Source organism: Gigantopelta aegis, chromosome 4 (assembly GCF_016097555.1).
Source record: "Gigantopelta aegis isolate Gae_Host chromosome 4, Gae_host_genome, whole genome shotgun sequence".
Lineage (NCBI taxonomy): Eukaryota > Metazoa > Mollusca > Gastropoda > Neomphalida > Peltospiridae > Gigantopelta > Gigantopelta aegis.
Genome location: NC_054702.1, coordinates 42,719,332 through 42,738,594, shown reverse-complemented (window position 1 = coordinate 42,738,594; position 19,263 = coordinate 42,719,332). Strand labels below are relative to the sequence as shown.

At 35.3% G+C, this 19,263-nt stretch overlaps 1 protein-coding gene across 1 annotated transcript in view; it reads left to right on the top strand.

Moving 5' to 3' along the window:
- The window catches only part of LOC121369845 (cation-independent mannose-6-phosphate receptor-like), an 83,435-nt gene that overhangs the window by 13,343 nt on the left and 50,829 nt on the right, over window positions 1-19,263 (top strand). Inside the window, exons 8-17 of the mRNA XM_041494921.1 lie at window positions 1,531-1,695; window positions 4,738-4,869; window positions 5,253-5,408; window positions 6,861-6,998; window positions 9,283-9,460; window positions 10,092-10,379; window positions 11,449-11,629; window positions 13,479-13,652; window positions 17,567-17,782; window positions 18,686-18,869. Of these exons, the coding sequence (XP_041350855.1) occupies window positions 1,531-1,695; window positions 4,738-4,869; window positions 5,253-5,408; window positions 6,861-6,998; window positions 9,283-9,460; window positions 10,092-10,379; window positions 11,449-11,629; window positions 13,479-13,652; window positions 17,567-17,782; window positions 18,686-18,869 (1,812 nt within the window). The remainder of the gene's footprint in view (window positions 1-1,530; window positions 1,696-4,737; window positions 4,870-5,252; window positions 5,409-6,860; window positions 6,999-9,282; window positions 9,461-10,091; window positions 10,380-11,448; window positions 11,630-13,478; window positions 13,653-17,566; window positions 17,783-18,685; window positions 18,870-19,263) is intronic.

Below are 19,263 nucleotides of genomic sequence, written 5' to 3'. Positions count from 1 at the left end.
GAAAGTTTTATTCACCTGTCTTTGATGGGTCGTATTATGGCATGGCATTGTTTGCCCTTTCGTCAGTGTGTCTGTCATTAAATTTTAGTTTCTGAGGTATATCTTTCTCCTCAATTCATATATGATCATCATACTTTGTATACAAATTAATGTATTACATGGAATGGCAGTGTGTTGTGTACCATAACTAGGTCACCACAACTTACTTTTCATGCAATACTGCACATTAAAGGAAATCTTTGTCCGGGTCATATCTTCTTTATTAATTTGTGAGGAAACAGATTTATAATGTTTTACATTTAAGTTGTATATAAATATTTAAAATAGATGAAAATATAGTATCCATTTTGAAACTTGATTAATGTTTGAGTTAAACTCTATTTCGTATTTGTGTACCAAATTTGGTGCTTTTATCATATAACCCACAATTTTCTTTTCTACATTCCATTCAACTGATTGGTTTTGTCTCGTTCAAGCCAGTGCACAACAACTGGTCAAAGACCATGGTATGTGCTTTCCTGTCTGTGGGAAAGTGCATATAAAAGATCCCTTGCTACTAATGAACAAATTTAGCAGGTTTCCCCTCTTAAGACTCTTGTCAGAGTTACCAAATATTTGACATTCAATAGCCAATAATTAATTAATCAATGTGCTCTAGTGGTGTCCTTAAAACAAAAACAAAAATCGTGCTCTCGTGGTGGTGTTAAACAAAAACAAACTTTAACTTTTCTTTTCTACTTAACCTTACCTTAAACAATGGCATACTCTCCTAGGAATAGTAGTCTGGTCTGAACATCCCACATGTTTGATAATAGAGACTTTAGTTCAGTGGCCTTACAGAGCCATTAAAGCTCATTCTGAGTGGAGGCCAGTACTACCAAACTTCAGACCAATGGCTTAAGTGTTTCGTAGTTGTGAAGATACCACTTAACTTACAGTGGGTTGTTTCAAAAGGCTATCTAACGAGCAAAAACAAGGTGGATACATTTTTAAAGGATAAGCTGTAAAACAAATGGTATCTAACAGACATAAATGTAGTATTTTTATTTTTTTAACATATCCTCAAAAAACTAGATTTAATTAAATTTAAATGTCTTTTTCAACTAAAACTTATTTATGGCACTTGCAGTTAAAATATACCTCACAGAGCAATCAGTTTGAAGTTAAGTGATATACCACAAAGCAATTGATTTTGATAGGATTTATTTCATTGGATAGTATAGTTGTGACAACCATATCATCACATTGTTCTTACCACTGGGAGTTACCCGTTGAAAGTAGACTATAGAGCTGGCTCCATAAGCATTACTTTAAGACGTACATGTATGTGCATTTTTTAAAATATGAAAAACATTACATATTTTGACTCAAAACAATTTTCATATTTTACATGGGGTTTTGTTAAACATTCAGTTTTTCTATTTTGTATTTTGAAAAAAAGATTTATGCAAATAAATACTTGTCATTGGTAAAGGCCTATTTGTAAACTCGCATAACAAATTGATACATGCAATTTTGTTGTATTTGCAGAAAATGATGGCAAAGGCAAACCAGTGTTCACAGCTTATGAAAACTGTACCTACATGTTCGAATGGCAAACTAAATATGCTTGTATAGACCACTCAGTGGATGACCTGTGTCGAGTTCGTTACCAAGGTCATCGGTATGACCTTTCTTCATTAGTGAGGAAAACGGGTAAATTAGCTTTTAAGTTATTTTAAGATAATATGTGTCACTTGAAATATTTATGTTCAGTCTCAATAAGATACATTTATTTCATATTAACTATTTATTGGTAGATTTTCCCTCCTGCTTTGCACCATGCATCTGTGGGTAATATTTCATCAAAAGTTTACATACTAAATGCAGCTTATACATTCCAAATTCACCCACAAAACAGCACAGGCTTACTATAATAATGTTTTAAGGCATTACTGTGTATAGAGATGCTAATATTAACAAATAAAAACATTAAACATTTAAGTGCTATGGTTCTGGCCAAATAATAGTTGACACTTAATAGAGAAATAATTCTGTCTTAACAATAAATGAATGGTGTGGTAACTTTGATGTTATTAATAATAAAGTGTAATAAAGTGAAATGTTTTGTATGATATTCCACATAAAATCTCTGGCAACACCATTATTTTATGCCAATGTTGGTAGAGGCAAGGCATCTTCAGTGAAGAGGCGTCGTTAAATAAAACAAACTTTACTTTAACTCTTCAGTGAAGAAGATATGACATGCTTGACTTATTCCAGAATTGATTAAGTGGGGTAGAGGAAGAGGGTGGGAGCCATTTAAAAGATAATTTCCACCACTCACAAAACAATGTTTCAGTAGTTGCAGACCTCACTGTGAAAACCATTGAGGGGAGTGATTAATTGTTCTCTTAGCTTAGATTACAGGGAGCTACTGAAGATATTACCATATTGAGCCCTGATGCAGTGTTCAAGATTAACAAATTTGGGCAGTATCCCAGTTGGATACTAACATTTCAAAATCTGGTATCCCACCTAAGAATTTAGTATCGAACTTAAATGAAATTCATAAATAACATCTTAACAAACTTGGACGACACTGTTACTTAAATGATGACTTTCATCGTTTCATCAAAAAATAAAAACACGTGATTAAAAAAAAAATAATAATAATTATATGGTATCCTGGTGGGATACTGGGTTATTGAAGTCTGGTATCCAAAATTAAATTCTGGTATCCCCGGGATATCGGGATATCGTTAATCTCGAACACTGTATGTGTAATCGTTTTGTTGTCCTCTTTTTTTTTTTTTTTTTTTTTTTTTTATCACATGATAAGAGGAGCTTAAAATGACTCTTCTTGAACTAGTCTCAGAAGTGATGTGGAGCCAGAGTGATAGCGTCACACAGCGAGGTCTGTGTTTATTTTTGTTTTTCTGATGTACCAGCAGTTGGTGTACCACCTGTAGGAATGATATCAGTTGTATGTGTATAGTAAGCGGACGGGGTACAAGCAAAATGTTCTTTTTTAGATGGCTTCAAATGTGATTTCCATCTGAAGAATTTTTTGTTTGTTTTACCTCTGCTAATGGTGTTCATCAGCAGAGCTTTTTTAATACCAATTTGTCTATCAACTTTTCATATGAAGTCTATCTTCTCCTACAGTTTTGATTGAATTGTTCTGAAACTTGGTACAATGGTTTTCAGGGGTACCCTCCACAAACTGATAGAGAGATATTTTGGAAGATTTGGAATTTTTATAAACAATTTTTAACATTTAAATTGCAAATTTGAAAGTATCTTTTAGAGTTTTGATTGGATAGTTCTGAAACTTGGTACTATGAGTCTCTGGGGTAGTCTTCACAACACCAACAACAACAACAACACATATACACTGAATGATATTCTTTTATATTAATTTATTTTTGTAACAAGTTTTAAAAGGAAGCACATCTGCACATGCTTAAACACCCTAACTAAACCGTATATATGTAACTATATACAGAGCAGAAAACAAAAAGCCACTTGTATAATTAAATTTAAGATTAAAGTTAAATTCTATTAATTTATTTTTGTAATATAAACATTTTAATAAGCCTCAGTCCAGTCTATTTATATATGTATAATGTACGCGATTTCGCTCAACTGGCAGAAGTTAAACCGCTGAGTACGGCGACTTTGTCCAACAACAATTGTCAAAAGTAAACAGATGGTAAGACAGTAATAGCTGAAGACAGAAAACAGGTTTGATTTAGTAGGCTTCATGCAGTAAGTAGACCGACCTCGGTGGCATCATGGTTAGGCCATTGGTCTACAGGCTGGTAGGTACTGGGTTCGGATCTCAGTCAAGGCATGGGATTTTTAATCCAGATACCGACTCCAAACCCTGAGTGAGTGCTCCACAAGGCTCAATGGGTAGGTACAAACCACTTGCACCGACCAGTGATCCATAACTGGTTCAACAAAGGCCATGGTTTGTGCTATCCTGCCTGTGGTAAGCGCAAATAAAAGATCCCTTGCTGCTAATCGGAAAGAGTAGCCCATGTAGTGGAGACAGCGGGTTTCCTCTCAAAATCTGTGTGGTCCTTAACCATATGTCTGATGCCATATAACCGTACATAAAATGTGTGGAGTGCGTCGTTAAATAAAACATTTCTTTCTTTTCATGCAGTAAGTGAAAAAGACTGAACATTTCAGAAAAACGTGTCGCTGACTTCGCCTGACATTGGTGGATTAAACAGGGAATCAAAATCAAAACAAAATAAAACCACAACAACATGCACACACATACACATACAAACATGCACTGAATCATAATAAGTTTATAAATAAGATATGTTAATAATGTAAACATTTTAAATATCCACAATCCTGTCAAGTACAGTGACCTTGCCCAACACTAAATGGAATGTCCAGCTATCTCGCCCGGGGCGAAATCACCCGGGCAGTGAGATAGACCTTTGGCGAGATTGACCTACTTTGATGCAAAAAATATTGATCTAACCTAAAACTATTTAAGTTGCACCATAAATTTATGTTTAGGTTATATTACTATGGTTTGAGAATATGTCTGTCTATTGTTACCATGACAACAAAATAAATATGTAGCATTTGTCATAACCAATGTTTACAGGTCCTGGAATACTGCATGGAATGCCAAAATACCAAATGAATGCATGTGTTGTCATATGTTGTCATCGTAAATTATATTGTTATGTGTTTTATTGTTTTTATTTCTTAACTCTGATATTTCAGGTTCCAACTGGGTAGCCCTGGATGGAATAGACCAGACTGAGAAACAACAGTATTTCATAAATGTCTGTCATGATATACTCAAGACAGGTGATGCTAACGGTTGCCATTCCGACAGTGCAGTGTGTGTTAGAGGTATACATAGCAGACACAACAGAATATTGATCATTAATATTAGCCTGTCCTATTACATAGGTTGATGAGAGGACATTTCCACACCATCATTTTGGCTTGGAAACAATAAATATAACATATCTTGCCTTAATTTCACTTTATTTCTATATTTTCTACATGGTACATTTATCTAAATAATAGTATTAATTTCAAACACAGTCAGATGCATTAATTTAGTAATTGTTTTCAGTATTCAGTTTCCAGACCTTTGAACATATGTGATCTTATGACATTTCTTTTGTGTGATTTATTGCAATTCAATGTTGTTAGGCCATACAATTTATTTTTAAAACAATTAATGATGATTTTCTGTCTTTTTTATGGGATAGAACTTTATTTTTTAGCAGATGATGGTGGCACAAAAAGTATTGGAAAGTTTACAACAGGCCCAACGTTTGATCCGACATCTAGAACTCTGACAATTAACTATACAGATGGGCATGTTTGTAACTCCAAGGGCAGAAAGAGTTTTTCTGTAATCACATTTATTTGTAAGCCAGGTAATAATCATTATTATCATAATTTTTAGTTTTTGGTACAAGATATAGTGAACTCCATAGAAAATGTAGCACTCTTATTTTCAGTTACATAAGAACTGTTTCTCAGTTTGGATGAATTTTATTATTGTATAACAGTCATAAATGGTATTAAATCATGTAATGTTGTGAAGTGATGACTACATTTATGACTTGTTATAATAATAATAATGTGTGGAAAAAGTCATGAGTCCATTTCTAATGCTGTATTAAACCAGTACATGCTTTCAAAACACTTTAAATGAAAAACTGGCAAAGCATGTAAGTCATCATCTGCAGACAAGAAATGTATACCAAGGCAAGTTGTGTGTGTCACAAATAAGCTCAATAAAAAAAAAACACCCATAGATTACATCTAATGTGTTAACGACAATGCCAAGATTGACACCCAGGATGCATCAACGCATATTTAGCATGCATCAGACTGGATTGTCTACATGCACCATAGCAAAACGGTTTGGATGTCATTATTCATCAATAATGAATTTGGTAAATCGCAACCAGCAAACAGGTTCAACACATGATCAGTCCAGGCCTGGACAACAGAATGTGACCACACCCAGATAACATTGTGCTCACACATCTTGCTGAGATTGTGATTGGTAACTTCTGGTTGCTAGGACGAGGTCTAGTTAGAACCATCACTATTCAATGGCGGCTACTTGTTGCAGGCCTGCATGCTAAACCCTAACCCTAACCTTAACCCTCACCCTAATCCTAATTGTCGTCATGGTGACATTAGGAAATAGACCTGATGTTCTTTGCTTCAGTTGAGATATTAAACTCAGGTAAACTGCAAAGCTGGGCGGTATACCTTATATACCGTTCAGTATCAATATTATGTCAATACCGATTTACTGTACCGGGCAAATCTCAAAATACCGAAATTTCGGTATTGAAAAATGATTACACCATTTAGTAAAGCACTAGCAATATATCTGGTAAAAACAAAATAGATGAAAAGAACAGAGAGATGAGGGCCTTGTAGATGGAATTTAATTTTATTTAGATGAAATTAGAGGGTGAGACTTAACTTGGGCTTGCATTTAAAGCAGAGTATACCCAAAATACCGCTCGATACCGATATCTTATCAGTATTGTATCATTACCGAATACTGTACCGATACCAAGGTAAACACCCCAAAAATACTGAAGCTGAAATTTCAATACTGCCCAGCTCTAATAAACTGCAGGTTTCACTACATTAGTAGAGATTCAATCGGATAAACATTTTTTTTTACACAATTCTAAAAATTACTAGAAAACATTAAAATTACTAGAAAACATTTTTAGTTAAAGAAAAAGTGTTAATTTAAAATAATTTAGAGAAATCAGGGTTATGTAATTATTGTCAACATAGTGAAAATTATACATGGTAGTGTGATGTTATTTGTATGCTGTTGTTGCACATTACAGGTGACTTGGAGAGTGGTCCCGTTTTGATGCAGAAAATGGCCGACGGTTGTATGTTTGAGTTTGAGTGGTATACTGCAGCAGCCTGTGTTTTGTCACAGAAAACTGGAACCCACTGTAAAGTCTTTGATGATGAAGCAGGTATTGTTTTATTATAAATGCCTGCATTTTGTCTCAACTTCTATCTGATGAATGTTGTGAAAGCCGAAGGTGTATCGTAGTTCTGTTTTTAAGATTTCCGGATTTTTAATGATCTTTACAGTGTTTCTGGGTTTTCTGCTATTTGTCCAAACCTTTCCATATTCTTATTCCAAATATTGTTTCGGCAGATGTTTTGCATGCGTTCTGAATGGGGACCCACCACTTCAGACCATTGTGCAACCCTAACTGTATGGCCAGTCTCAGTATCCAACCACTGATAATAACATTTCGGGGGGGGGGGGTCATAACCTACTATCATATCTTTTTATATTATGTTTTGTCTTGTGTTTAAAGGATATGCTCACTGTCTCAGGAACTGCTTGCTTAGCCAACCTGCATTCACAGAACATGCTAACCACTTGACAGTTCATACATCAGTAGTTAGTTTTATGTGGCAGTATGATAAGTGAGACCCATTAAAAATTATGAGACATCAGGGAACATTTTGTTTCAAAATTCAGATTAGCGATTTTTCTAGTCAATTGAAAATTGATTAGCAACTACTGTTTAATGTTTTTAAAATTGTGTAGCTATCTCTGAAACTTGCGTACTGAATGTGACACGATACTGAACAAAATGTTCCATGGACATATTACTTAATGTACATAAATATATGTGTATTTTGCTGAGACAAAACGGTCAACTATGTTGCTCATCTGCCAACATAATTTTTTTATGTGAATGCCTACATTAGTGGAGTGGCTTATGGGAATGATCATAACTGGCTGGCTCAAAACATCAAATTTGGCACAATTGTACTTCAAGACAGTACAATTTTTTTTACAGGGGTCTATTCCATTTTTTAGGTCGTATTTAGACAGTAACCAGAAATGCTGTGTAAAAGCACTACATTAGCCATATATTTACCCCAAACTTGTACAAAACATTTAGGAGGTTTATCAAATATATTGTCAGTTCCGTATTTTGGCAGCCATCTTGGATGCCATCTTGAATCTTTAAAAATGCTAAAGGGTGCAAAGTTTGCACTCCTTGGGGCCTCAATCAGCACCTTCCAAAGTTGCAAAAACCACAGAGAACAATTATAGGTACTGGACTGCCAGACTAATCTGTGCTATGTCCTAGTTAGCAAGAGTTTATTATAAATGAAATGTATTACCACTAAAGTTCAATCACCTTTTGGCTTAAGGGAGAAATAAACAATTTATATGTTTTGGTAGTCAATGTGATATAATTTTAATTTGACCTTGACTTTTGAAGGTGGATAGCTTCATTTGAAATATTCTTTATGATCCTGAAGTACAGTTATCCCCAGTTTAATTCTTTAAAATTGCTTTTCTAGACTTGATATTTGACCTTGGCCTAACCTTGAACTTGACCTCAAAAATCGGGTACAATTGTGCCAAATTTGGTACTTTGTGCCAATGTGTCACAATATCGCCAAAATTTGGACTTCATTATACCAGGGGCCGGGACGTAGCCCAGTGGTAAAGCACCTGCTCGATGTGTGGTCGGTCTGGGATCGATCCTCGTCGGTGGACCCATTGGGCTATTTCTTGTTCCAGCCAGTGCACCACGCCTGGTATATCAAAGGCCGTTGTATGTACTATCCTGTATGGGATGGTGCATATAAAAGATCCCATGCTGCTAATTGAAAAGAGTAGTCCATGAAATGGCGACAGCGGGTTTCCACTCTCAATAGCTGTATGGTCCTTAATCATATGTCTGATGCCATATAACTGTAAATAAAATGTGTTGAGTGTGTCGTTAAATAAAACATTTCCTTCCTCCTTTCATTAGGGGCGGGACGTAGCCCAGTGGTAAAGCGTTGGCTTAATGCACTGTCGGTCTAGGATTGTTCCCCATCGGTGGATCCATTGGGCTATTTCTCGTTCCAGCCAATGCTCCACGCCTGGTATATCAAAGGCCATTGTATATACTATCCTGTATGGGATGGTGCATATAAAAGATCCCTTGCTGCTAATTGAAGAGAGTAGTCCATGAAATGGCGACAGCAGGTTTCCTCTCTCAATATCTGTGTGGTCCGTAACCATATGTCTGATGCCATATAACTGTAAATAAAATGTGTTGAGTGCGTCGTTAAATAAAACATTACCTTTTCCTTCCTTCATTATACCGGCTGATCATGTAAAAATAATTCTCAATACTACCATTTGCTAATTGTTTGCAAAGAAACAGCATTATGTGACCATATGTTTGACATAGTGATTTACCATGTGTTTTACCTGTCTCTTTTGTTTTTTAGGATACCATTTTGACCTATCTCGACTGACCAAAAAGACTGGTGAATACTACTCTGTCACTGACAAGAGTAGAACATATGACTACTTTCTCAATGTGTGTGGCCCAGTCACTGGAACCAGGTGTGATAATGGACATGTTCCAACGGCAGCTTGCCAGGTGAAAAAGAATGGACAAGATAGGTGAGTTCTAATAATATCATTGCATACTGTAAATTACCTTATACTTGAAGGAATAATGTGGAAATTCGTGAACATTTTTTTTTGGTGCAAATCCTTATGTTGTTGTTTTGGGGGGTTTTAAAGAAAGAAAAAGGAATTAAATATAAATTAATTTATTTTAAATCAAGTCTGAACCCAAACTTACTTTTATCAATTAGCTAGATATAGTTGACTTCACTTAAGGCAGTGCAAATGGTTGATCGTCACATGTAATCAGCCAAAATGTTGGCACATGGTTTTTTAATTAGGTTTTTTTTGCGAATTAATAATTTGCCAAATTCAACTGTTAATCATATTAGACATTTTAAACCATAGTGCATATAAAAATCCTGAAAATATTCCTGTATGGGGTTACCATAAATATGTTAAATTCATTCAAAAGTAATTTCTTGCAAATCTCTAAATATTAATTAATCATTGAAAATAATTTGGTGTAAATGATTTATTGTGCATCTAGTTATATATCCTTTATTCTTAATTTCTTACTGGTAAATAATGTGGATAGTATTTATGAATTGGAATCAAAAACATTTAATTGGTTGAAAATTAAATAAAATATATTATTCATGTGACTGCTTTATTTATTTTTTAGTGATGTTCATAACACAGGAAAACCGAATGGTGATTTACTTTATTTTGATGGGATGATCAAGCTGAACTACAGTGATGGTGATCCATACAGTGACAGTGGCCACACTCCGAGGCAGACAGAGATCGCCTTCCTTTGTGACCTGTCTAAAGGCATGGGTCAGCCAGAGCTGATTGAAGAGAAAAACCATGTATATGCTTTTAAGTGGTACACAGCATATGCATGCCCCGTTCAACCTGTGGAATGCATATTTGTTGACAAAGTTACAAATTATCAATATGATTTGTCTCGGTAAGTTTAGGATGGATATAGTTTCATTTAATTGAATTGTGAAACTTGGTACAGTTATCCTCTGAGGCATCCTCCACAAACTAATAGAGAGATATTATTAAATGTTTTTAAAATTTAAATTGTAGATTTTTAAGTCTATCTTCTCCAAGAGTTTTGATCAGATAGTTGAGAAACTTGGTACTATTATTCTCTGGGGTAGTCTTAACAAACTAATACAGAGATTTTAATTTGTGAATATGTATGATATTTGAACATAATAATTAAAAGACTACATGTATCTTCTCGTAGTTTTGATTGGATAGTTGTGAAACTTAGTATAATCATTATCATGTAGTCTTCACAAACTAATAGAGAGATATTTTGGAAGTTTTATTAAGTTTACAGTTTTGTTTAAAGTTGCAGTTTTGTTTATTAATGATTTAAATAATAAAGAAACAAAATTAACAGTTATGTGATAAATAGAATTCTCTAGTTGTGTTTTTTGACACATGCATATTCTGTTGTAGTGTTTACAACTTAATGAATTATATACTACTGACAATATCGAAAATTAAATAATGGAGCTGTATAGTCTGATAGGCCTTTGTGGTTTGATGTTTAAAACGCAATCCATGATATATCTTATTCATATTTCGAACTACCTTGGTGAATCTATTTAGCTGATTGGGGGTTTTCTTATTCCAACCGGTGCACCACAACTGAACAAAGGCTGTGGTATGTGTTTTCCTGCTTGTGAGAAAGTGCATATAAAAAATCCCTTGCTGCATTAGGAAAAATGTAGTGGGTTTCCTCTGATGACTACGTGTCAGAATTACCAAATGTTTGACATCCTATAGCTGATGATTAATTAATCAAACAAACAAACTTTAAACTTTATTTATGTTTGAAATTGCAGTCCATATTCTTTTGAAAAGTTTAAAATTCTATATTTGTAATGAATGAGTGTTTCATTACTCCCACCTCCCTGAAATGAATTTTTTGTTAACTGTTTGCAAGCCAGTCAATTGTTCCTATGAATTACGACAATTACATTTCAATAATTAATTTGTTTTTTATATTTTCTATTCAGTCTGTCTATGTTTGAAAGTCAGGAAAATTGGGCAGTACTTGATGACTCGAACCCATTGGAAAAGCACAAGTTCTACATTAATGTATGCCGACCTGTGAATCCTGTACATCTTGTATCAGGGGGAACAGTTACTTGTGATGCCTTCGCTGCAGCATGTGAAACAAAAGTAATCGATGGAAAGGTAAAAACAACAAATGATGAATAACTCATTTTTAACCTGAGCTCTAACCAATGGCATTATCTCCCCTTATTTCAAAGTGCTTTGGAGTAGGGAGGTTTCAGTTGGGGTGCAGTCCCCACTCCCAACAAACAGCCACTATATAGGATAGCATTATTTGGGATCATTTATTGCAGAAATAAGCTAATTTATATTTTATTCCTTGAATAAGGTTTTCGGTTCTTTAGTATTAAATACATTTAGTGCCACATTCTTAAAGGTAGGGTCAACTCAAACAAGAGCCTTATCTGTTGGACCACCAACACTTACTGACACTTTAGCAAATGAAAAACGCATAATTTTAGAGTTAATAAAAAAACATGATTATTCCTGCTAACTGGGGGCAGCCATTTTGTTTCGTTTTTGTGACCTCTGGTGGGATAGCCTGGGGCGAAGTGACGTCAGCTCCTGACCATCTTCTGTATGTACAGTGTAAACAAAAGCAGTAATTTTCAACAAGGCGCTTCTCTTTGATCAACCTGACTTGTAAAACAGCATAAATGATGTAATAATGTAATAAACTATTTAACTAAATATATTTCAAGTTGCATTAACGGAACAAAATGGGGTTATGGTATTTTTCTTTGTTAAATAATCCAAAGGAAAAATGTACACTATTAGGCCTATTGATATTCTGCGTTGGAGCAAAAACGACAACCCATGATACCAAAGTGATATTTTTTTGGGGGGGGGGGACTACGTAATCGGTCAGTTCTGTGGTTTTAGATGGAAAAGTCTACTTAATCAATAGTTTTACAGAACTATTTACAGTAATAAACCATGTCCATTACCATTTTAGGGGCGACAGGTAATATTCCACAATACCGGTATATATTTTTGTGTCTAGACAGCGTCATTTAATTGGCTCGTCTGGTTACCAATCAAATACACACCTGCCAATCGGGAATCACATGTAGAAGCAACTAACAGCATAGACCAATTAACTAAGAAAACACCCCGTGTATCATTTCAGTACATAGGTTAATGCATGGACAAAACATTGTTAATTATTTCGACTTGTTGTGTAGTCATTTTGACAATAGTATTTTATTTTGTATTGAAAAATAATATATATCTATAGTGCTGGATATATTTATTGCTGGCTTACTGGGATGTGTATTATTGCAATGTATGACTATTTATCATCCCGCAAAAACCAGGTAGATTGTGCTTCTCTAGTTCTAAGGCTCATTCCTGACGTTACGCGTTAAGTATTACGTAACCACCAGCTCGCCAGAGGGTGTACTCACTGAGATGGTACAAAATGTCTGCACCCGTTACATATAATAGCCGTCACATTTAACCGTTTTATTAATTAACTATACGATTATACTTGTTGATATTAAGCAATAGTGTGCATTATATATCGTTGAATATGCATACCAGGCCAAATGCCTTAATTGTCCCTTCCTTTAATAATTAAATGTTCACACACAGTAACAAAGCATTTAACTTGAAATAGCCATATGTCTGTAAGAAACTGACCTATTGGTCAGGATTGGATGTGTGCCAACAGGCCTACAGGTAGTTGTCAACCTTGGAGCAACAGCTTAACAAGCTTTTATGAATTACATTTTAGTTAGTTGCTGTATAGCAGTGAACTAGACATTTAGAAGCTTGCTATCAGCTAATAACCAACTAAGTTAGAAAGCTTTTGTGAATTTGGCCTGCGGTTACAATTTTCTTTCTATTTGAACCATAATTTGCTATTGTTGGTATTTCATGGCAAATTTCCTAATGTCTGAGTTTTTAAATTCAATATTTAATTTGTTTATTCATATACAGCATTCATTGTATGTAATTTGTTTTACAGGAAGTGTTAGTTCATGCTAATCTTGGAAAAGCAAAAGTTGGGCCAATTGCTGATGGAAACCAACCCGGTCATCTGTTGTTGGAATACACTGATGGTGATGATTGCACAGACATGAATGGCAAACCATCAAAAATGAAAACAACTATCCATTTCATATGTTCCAAAGGCAAAGTGGTATGATGAGTATTCTTTTATTTAAAAATTAAATTATAAATCTTGTGTTGAAGCTACTTTCATTTAAGCTGTGTACAGTATTTATTACTTTCTCAAACAATTTTTTTTTCCTGCTTTGTCTACCCTAGTTCCGCACACAAATCCTTATATTAGTAAAATTCTGCATGTTTCAAGTACAGTAGTAGCTGGTACATTGATATCCTCGTTCAAATTAAAATACATATACTTGAACCTTGTTGAGACGGGGCATTTGGCATTACTCATTGTTTAAAACTAATACATCCCCTGCCATTTGTTTACGTTCTGAGTGTCTCACAGTTGGAAGTCGAGCAGCCAAGACGTTTTAAGTATATCTAATTTTTTGTTTTGTTTTACCTTTAAAATTAATTTTTCTATGCATGAATTAAAATAGGGGAAAACATGTGACCTGTATAGACATTAAAATACTTGTAATTTTTTTAATTTATGATATTTAAGCCCAAAGTATCATCTGCATGTGCTTATTTGTATTTACATATACTGTTCAAAATAAGTAGGGGATTTTCAAATATAACAGATGTATTAATATTTATTGCAATATTAGTTAATGGTAAAACACAAGCACTCATGTGACAAGGGATTGACATTAAAGAGTATAGCCAGGATAGTGATGTAGGTCCGGAGGAGACACAGATAGGCAACAGGGAGGTGCTGGTCAATTTGATATTTTCAATAATTGCACTTAGTCTAGTAATAGGTAATCCGATGTGGCATGCTCCTGATTAAACATCTAATAACATTTGGGGGGATCCTGTCCCATTCATCTTGGACAGCGGTGCCTAATTCTGCCAAGTTGGCTGGATGATGTTGATGTTCTCAGAGAAGTCGTCCAATGATATCCCACATGTGCTCAATGGGTGAAAGGTCTGGGCTTAGATCTGGCCACGGTAGTGTGGTAATGTTCTGTTGCTGCAGGTATGCAGTAACCAGTAGACTCCGGTGAGCATGGGCATTGTTGTTCTGAAAACCAAAATGGTGTCCAGTTTGATGTGCGAAGCACACAGTGATTGGTGCAAGGATGTTGTCACAGTAGTACTGCCCATTGACCCTCCCATGAACAATATGCAGCTGGGTTCTGGCAGTCATCGTGATGTTACCCCACACCATAACGGACCCTCCTCCACATCGGTCATGAGGACGAACGTTGACGTTGGTGTAGCGTTCATTGGGATGTCGCCAGACACGCTCTCGTGGATCATAGAAGTCTAGTGTGATTACTCAATGTGTAAGTCCTAAGGAAGCGGTCCTGACCGGGAGTTGTGGTCCTTGGCTGTCCTGAATGGGGACGATCATCCACATATCTGGTTTGTTGATATTGAACCCAAATTCAGCTAATGACTGAATATGACACATTAAGTCTAAGGGCCACAATTCGCTGGGTGGTGCCAACTTGGAGCATGCCTACAGCCCTCAGACCTTACTGACGTTGGAGATGTCACATTTTTGAAAAGTTGCACAATGTTCAGTGTTCTCGCTGGGTGAAAATTATAGGAGAGTGGCCATGCGGCACCACACCTTTAAAAAATAACAGAGAAAAAAACCAACCAAAAACTGAAAAGCAAAAAAAAAAAAAAAGGGAGGGGGAAGCTTGGCTACTATATTGTTGTGTGTTGGTGGAAAGACATACTCCTTATTTTTCCTACAAAAAAGTGTATACGAAATACAAGCGACTTGTCTTTCAATTGAACCGAAGATGTTATCGGTCTGCCAGTCACGGGCAGTTCCAGTTTTGCTGAAACGATCGAAGTTTTAATGTTATTATTTTAATGACGATTTCAAGATATATGAAAAACAATAAAGATGTTTGTAAAGTGATCCCCTAATGTCGAATACATATTTTGTTATTTCCATCGATCACTGTGATAAAATATTATCGCCAGCTGATAAAAAGTAGTTTCGTTTTTGTAAATGCGGTGTATAGTTTATTTGGCACCCAAGATAAATGATTTTAATGATGAACACTACCACTTCCGTTGTTTTTATAAGCAGTAATATCCCCCCAAAATGAAACGTTTACAATATTTTATAAAGAACTGCTGAATAAACAGAATGACAGAAGTAAAAATCATCAGTTACAGTCAATTATATCTGCAATTGAAGATAGAATATCAGACGATAGTTAGTGGAAACACAAGACAGAATGACCATTCTGATCACGTGACAAATTTGGTGCCAAAATAAGTGGGGGGTTTTCAATCGGAGATTGCCCAATCCGTAAAAAATAAACATGTTTTCATTGCTCAAATAAAATATAACTTTTATTGTGTGTATTAAACATACAAATGGATACAGGTATTGGGACAAAATAGAGGCTGTAAAAATTACTGTTAAATTACGTTACGGTAAATGTTTCGTCCATTGCTTTTTTGTACCAAATGCGGCTTGTTTCCTGTTTAATGTCCAGTGTGCAGACTGATCGTTGTGTTTTTTATATGTGGAAAAAGTGTGCATTTGGAAATAGCGGAGATAGGTGCTGGAAAATAAAGAGGCACGCAGAAAAATAAAGAAGGGAGGAGAATGTGAAAGGAGGCCGGCAAAATGCAATAGCGGGGCGGGCCGTCCCGCTTAAATGGAGCAGCGAGAACACTGATGTTGTAAAGAATGTGACAGCAAGGTTATGATTTAGTGTTCCAGTAACAAACAAGAAAGAATATTGCCACAGTGTGCACATAATTTACACACAAAATAAGTTTTCCATTTTAAATCGCACCCTTCACACGTGCACCATCACATCACGTGCTACGTGATCAAAACAAAATTGGTGCATTTTTCATGCTCCCCAAGTGGGAACATTAACGCACATTGTGCACTTATTTTGAGTTTTATATATCATTTCATTCTATAATTATTGATATTTGAAATGGAATATCCCTTACTTACTTACGTCGGTAAAAGTATGCAGTCACATCAGTTATTTTTCAAATGAGGGCTCATAAAATCAAAAATATAAATTTCAATTCAATCTGCGAATAACACGAAATTTGATTGGCTAATCAAATCCATTTGCGGAAGTAAAACCAGCATTAAAGTGTCGGTAATTTGGGGGATTCTCCATGAGCCTATTTACATATTCATATGCTACTTCTCAATGTTTAGTTGCTCGTATGTACTTTTAAAATGTCACCGTTGAATCTTTTCTGAATCAAAATTTAAATTTTATGACGTAAATGCTGTTTATTAACATGTTTGTGACGTCATCTGTTTGACACTGACGGGAATGCAGAAGTGAGTAACGGCAACTATGCCGAATTATGAATCTTCATTGTCGAGCGTATCTCAACTTCTACCATTTCTGGGTTTTTTTTTAAAGATTCATTGATCTTACAAGGTTTTTTTTCCCACTTCTTTCACTCTTTATTTCCATTTTCTATTTCTAGTACTCTTTTCTTTTTTTTTCTTTTTTTTCCCCTAGTCTCCAGAAAATGTTACCTTCAATTATGTAAGGATTTTGCTTTGTTAATATCCCGCATTACAGTATCACATTAAGCCTGTCAGTTTAATTTTAATATTTAATAGTATGCATGTGTGCATACATCAGTGTGCATTTCTCACGCTCTGTGTCTTCCCTTTCGTTTATCTTTGTCTTCATCCCTATTACTACTCGCATCTGCGTGTCTCTCTCTCTCTCTCTCTGTGCTGTCTCTATCTTTCATTCATTCTTGCACACACACACACACACACACACACAACACACACTCTTGCACATGCCTATGTTTACATATATTATAGTAAATGCATTATATACTATTAAGTGTACAGCTTCAGTTAGGTATTGTTTATGTATATACAATAATACAGTGTACGTATGCATCATGTTTGTGGGAAATAACTGGGGGAAGACATTGTAAATTTGCCTCCAATTCTATATATTTCAGTCATCTGGATCAAGTCCGCCCCATAAAATCAGCAACTGCGAATATTCTTTTATCTGGGAAACTGAGGCAGCATGTCGTATTGACCATGTACAAAATAATTCTCAGTCCTGTTCCATCAAGGATCCCAATTCAGATTTTGTATTCGGCTTGGCACCCTTGAAGAAAAGAGGAAACAGCTTCTATGAAGTTCTAACATCTGACAAGCGGTCACTCCGGGTATGATTAACATCAACATGGACGTCATACAAAATGTAAAGGGAAGGGATTGTGTTTGTGAACTATTATATAATGTTTTCAAAACAGTTTCTAATTTTTATTCGTGAAGTAAAAATGTTAAGTTTGTTTTAATGACACCACTAGAGTACATTGATTAATTAATCATCAGCTACTGGATGTCAAATCTTTGATAATTCTGACATGTAGTATTGGAGAAGATCTAGTACAAAGTGAAAAAGTGAGATATTGGTATTATTTTTTCAGCAATAGGCTGCTTTGTTTTAAACAATATTTTATTACCACCATATTTGTAGTTTTGGGATGGGCCAACAGGCATACACCTATATTAAGTCCTCTCCATAAATAGGGTTCTTTAAAGCTGCCACCTAAGTTTTGCATAATATTAAAAGTAGGTCAAGTATTTACTATAACCTGTGTAATATACAGGCAAAGTAACCTGTGATATGTTTATTTACAGTGGGAAGTGCTTGCCAAAATTAGCATAGTAAAACCTGTCTGGTTATTAATATTATATATGATTATTATTAACAGAATAAATGTAAATTAATATTAAATTGGAAGTGTGTTATATTCTTAATGGATCTTCCAAAAGCATGTATTATCCACTCTCATCTTTTTGTAAACTATGCTGGTGGGTTGTTTGACGGGGAGAGAAATCCCGAACACTACTTTGTACCTGCAACCTCCCTCATACCCCTTAGACCATCACAACCTGCATTCAACTGAAATGTTTGCCAAGGACCTTTCATGTCAGAAAGTGTTCGGGTCGACTCCAGTGCTCCCCAACCAAGTCTTGATTGATTTATTTAAGGAGTAAAGTTCATCACTCCACAAAAACACAGTTGCTGTGATTTACATTACATTTATATTTTCCCATTTTAGTTCAACATTTGCGGACCTGTGTCTGCATCCAGCTGTGACCCTTTACCAGACCATACCCAACCTGCCGTGTGTGAGTATCAGCCACAACGCCGCCCTCCCCTCGCTAGAGTCAGTCACACACTAGAGTACTCGGACGATGGCCAGCTTTTCATTAAGTATGAGGGAAATCGAAACAGGAACACAGGTAACCAAAATATCATCCACCACGTAATGGTTTCAAAAGTAATAATTTAGTGATACCACCTTTATGCATTTAATTTTGTTCTTACAGGGGACAATATTTCAAAATCTTAGGTAACCGGAAGTAAGTTCATGTGAGTTTTACTTAGGTAACCGATTGTTCGGTTACATGAATATAGTTATCATAATCAATGAGTTAGGCCTACCTAATCCTAAAACACTTGAACTACAGTTCTGTGCTACACTGGTGGTTCAAATGTATTTAAAAACAAACTGATTTTTACTTTCATTACTGATATATGGTACTTTAAATTTTAGAATGTAATAGTTCACCATGTAACCAATTAGCGGTTCTCGTGATTTTAAAGTTGTGTAACCGACATGCAAACAGAACAACA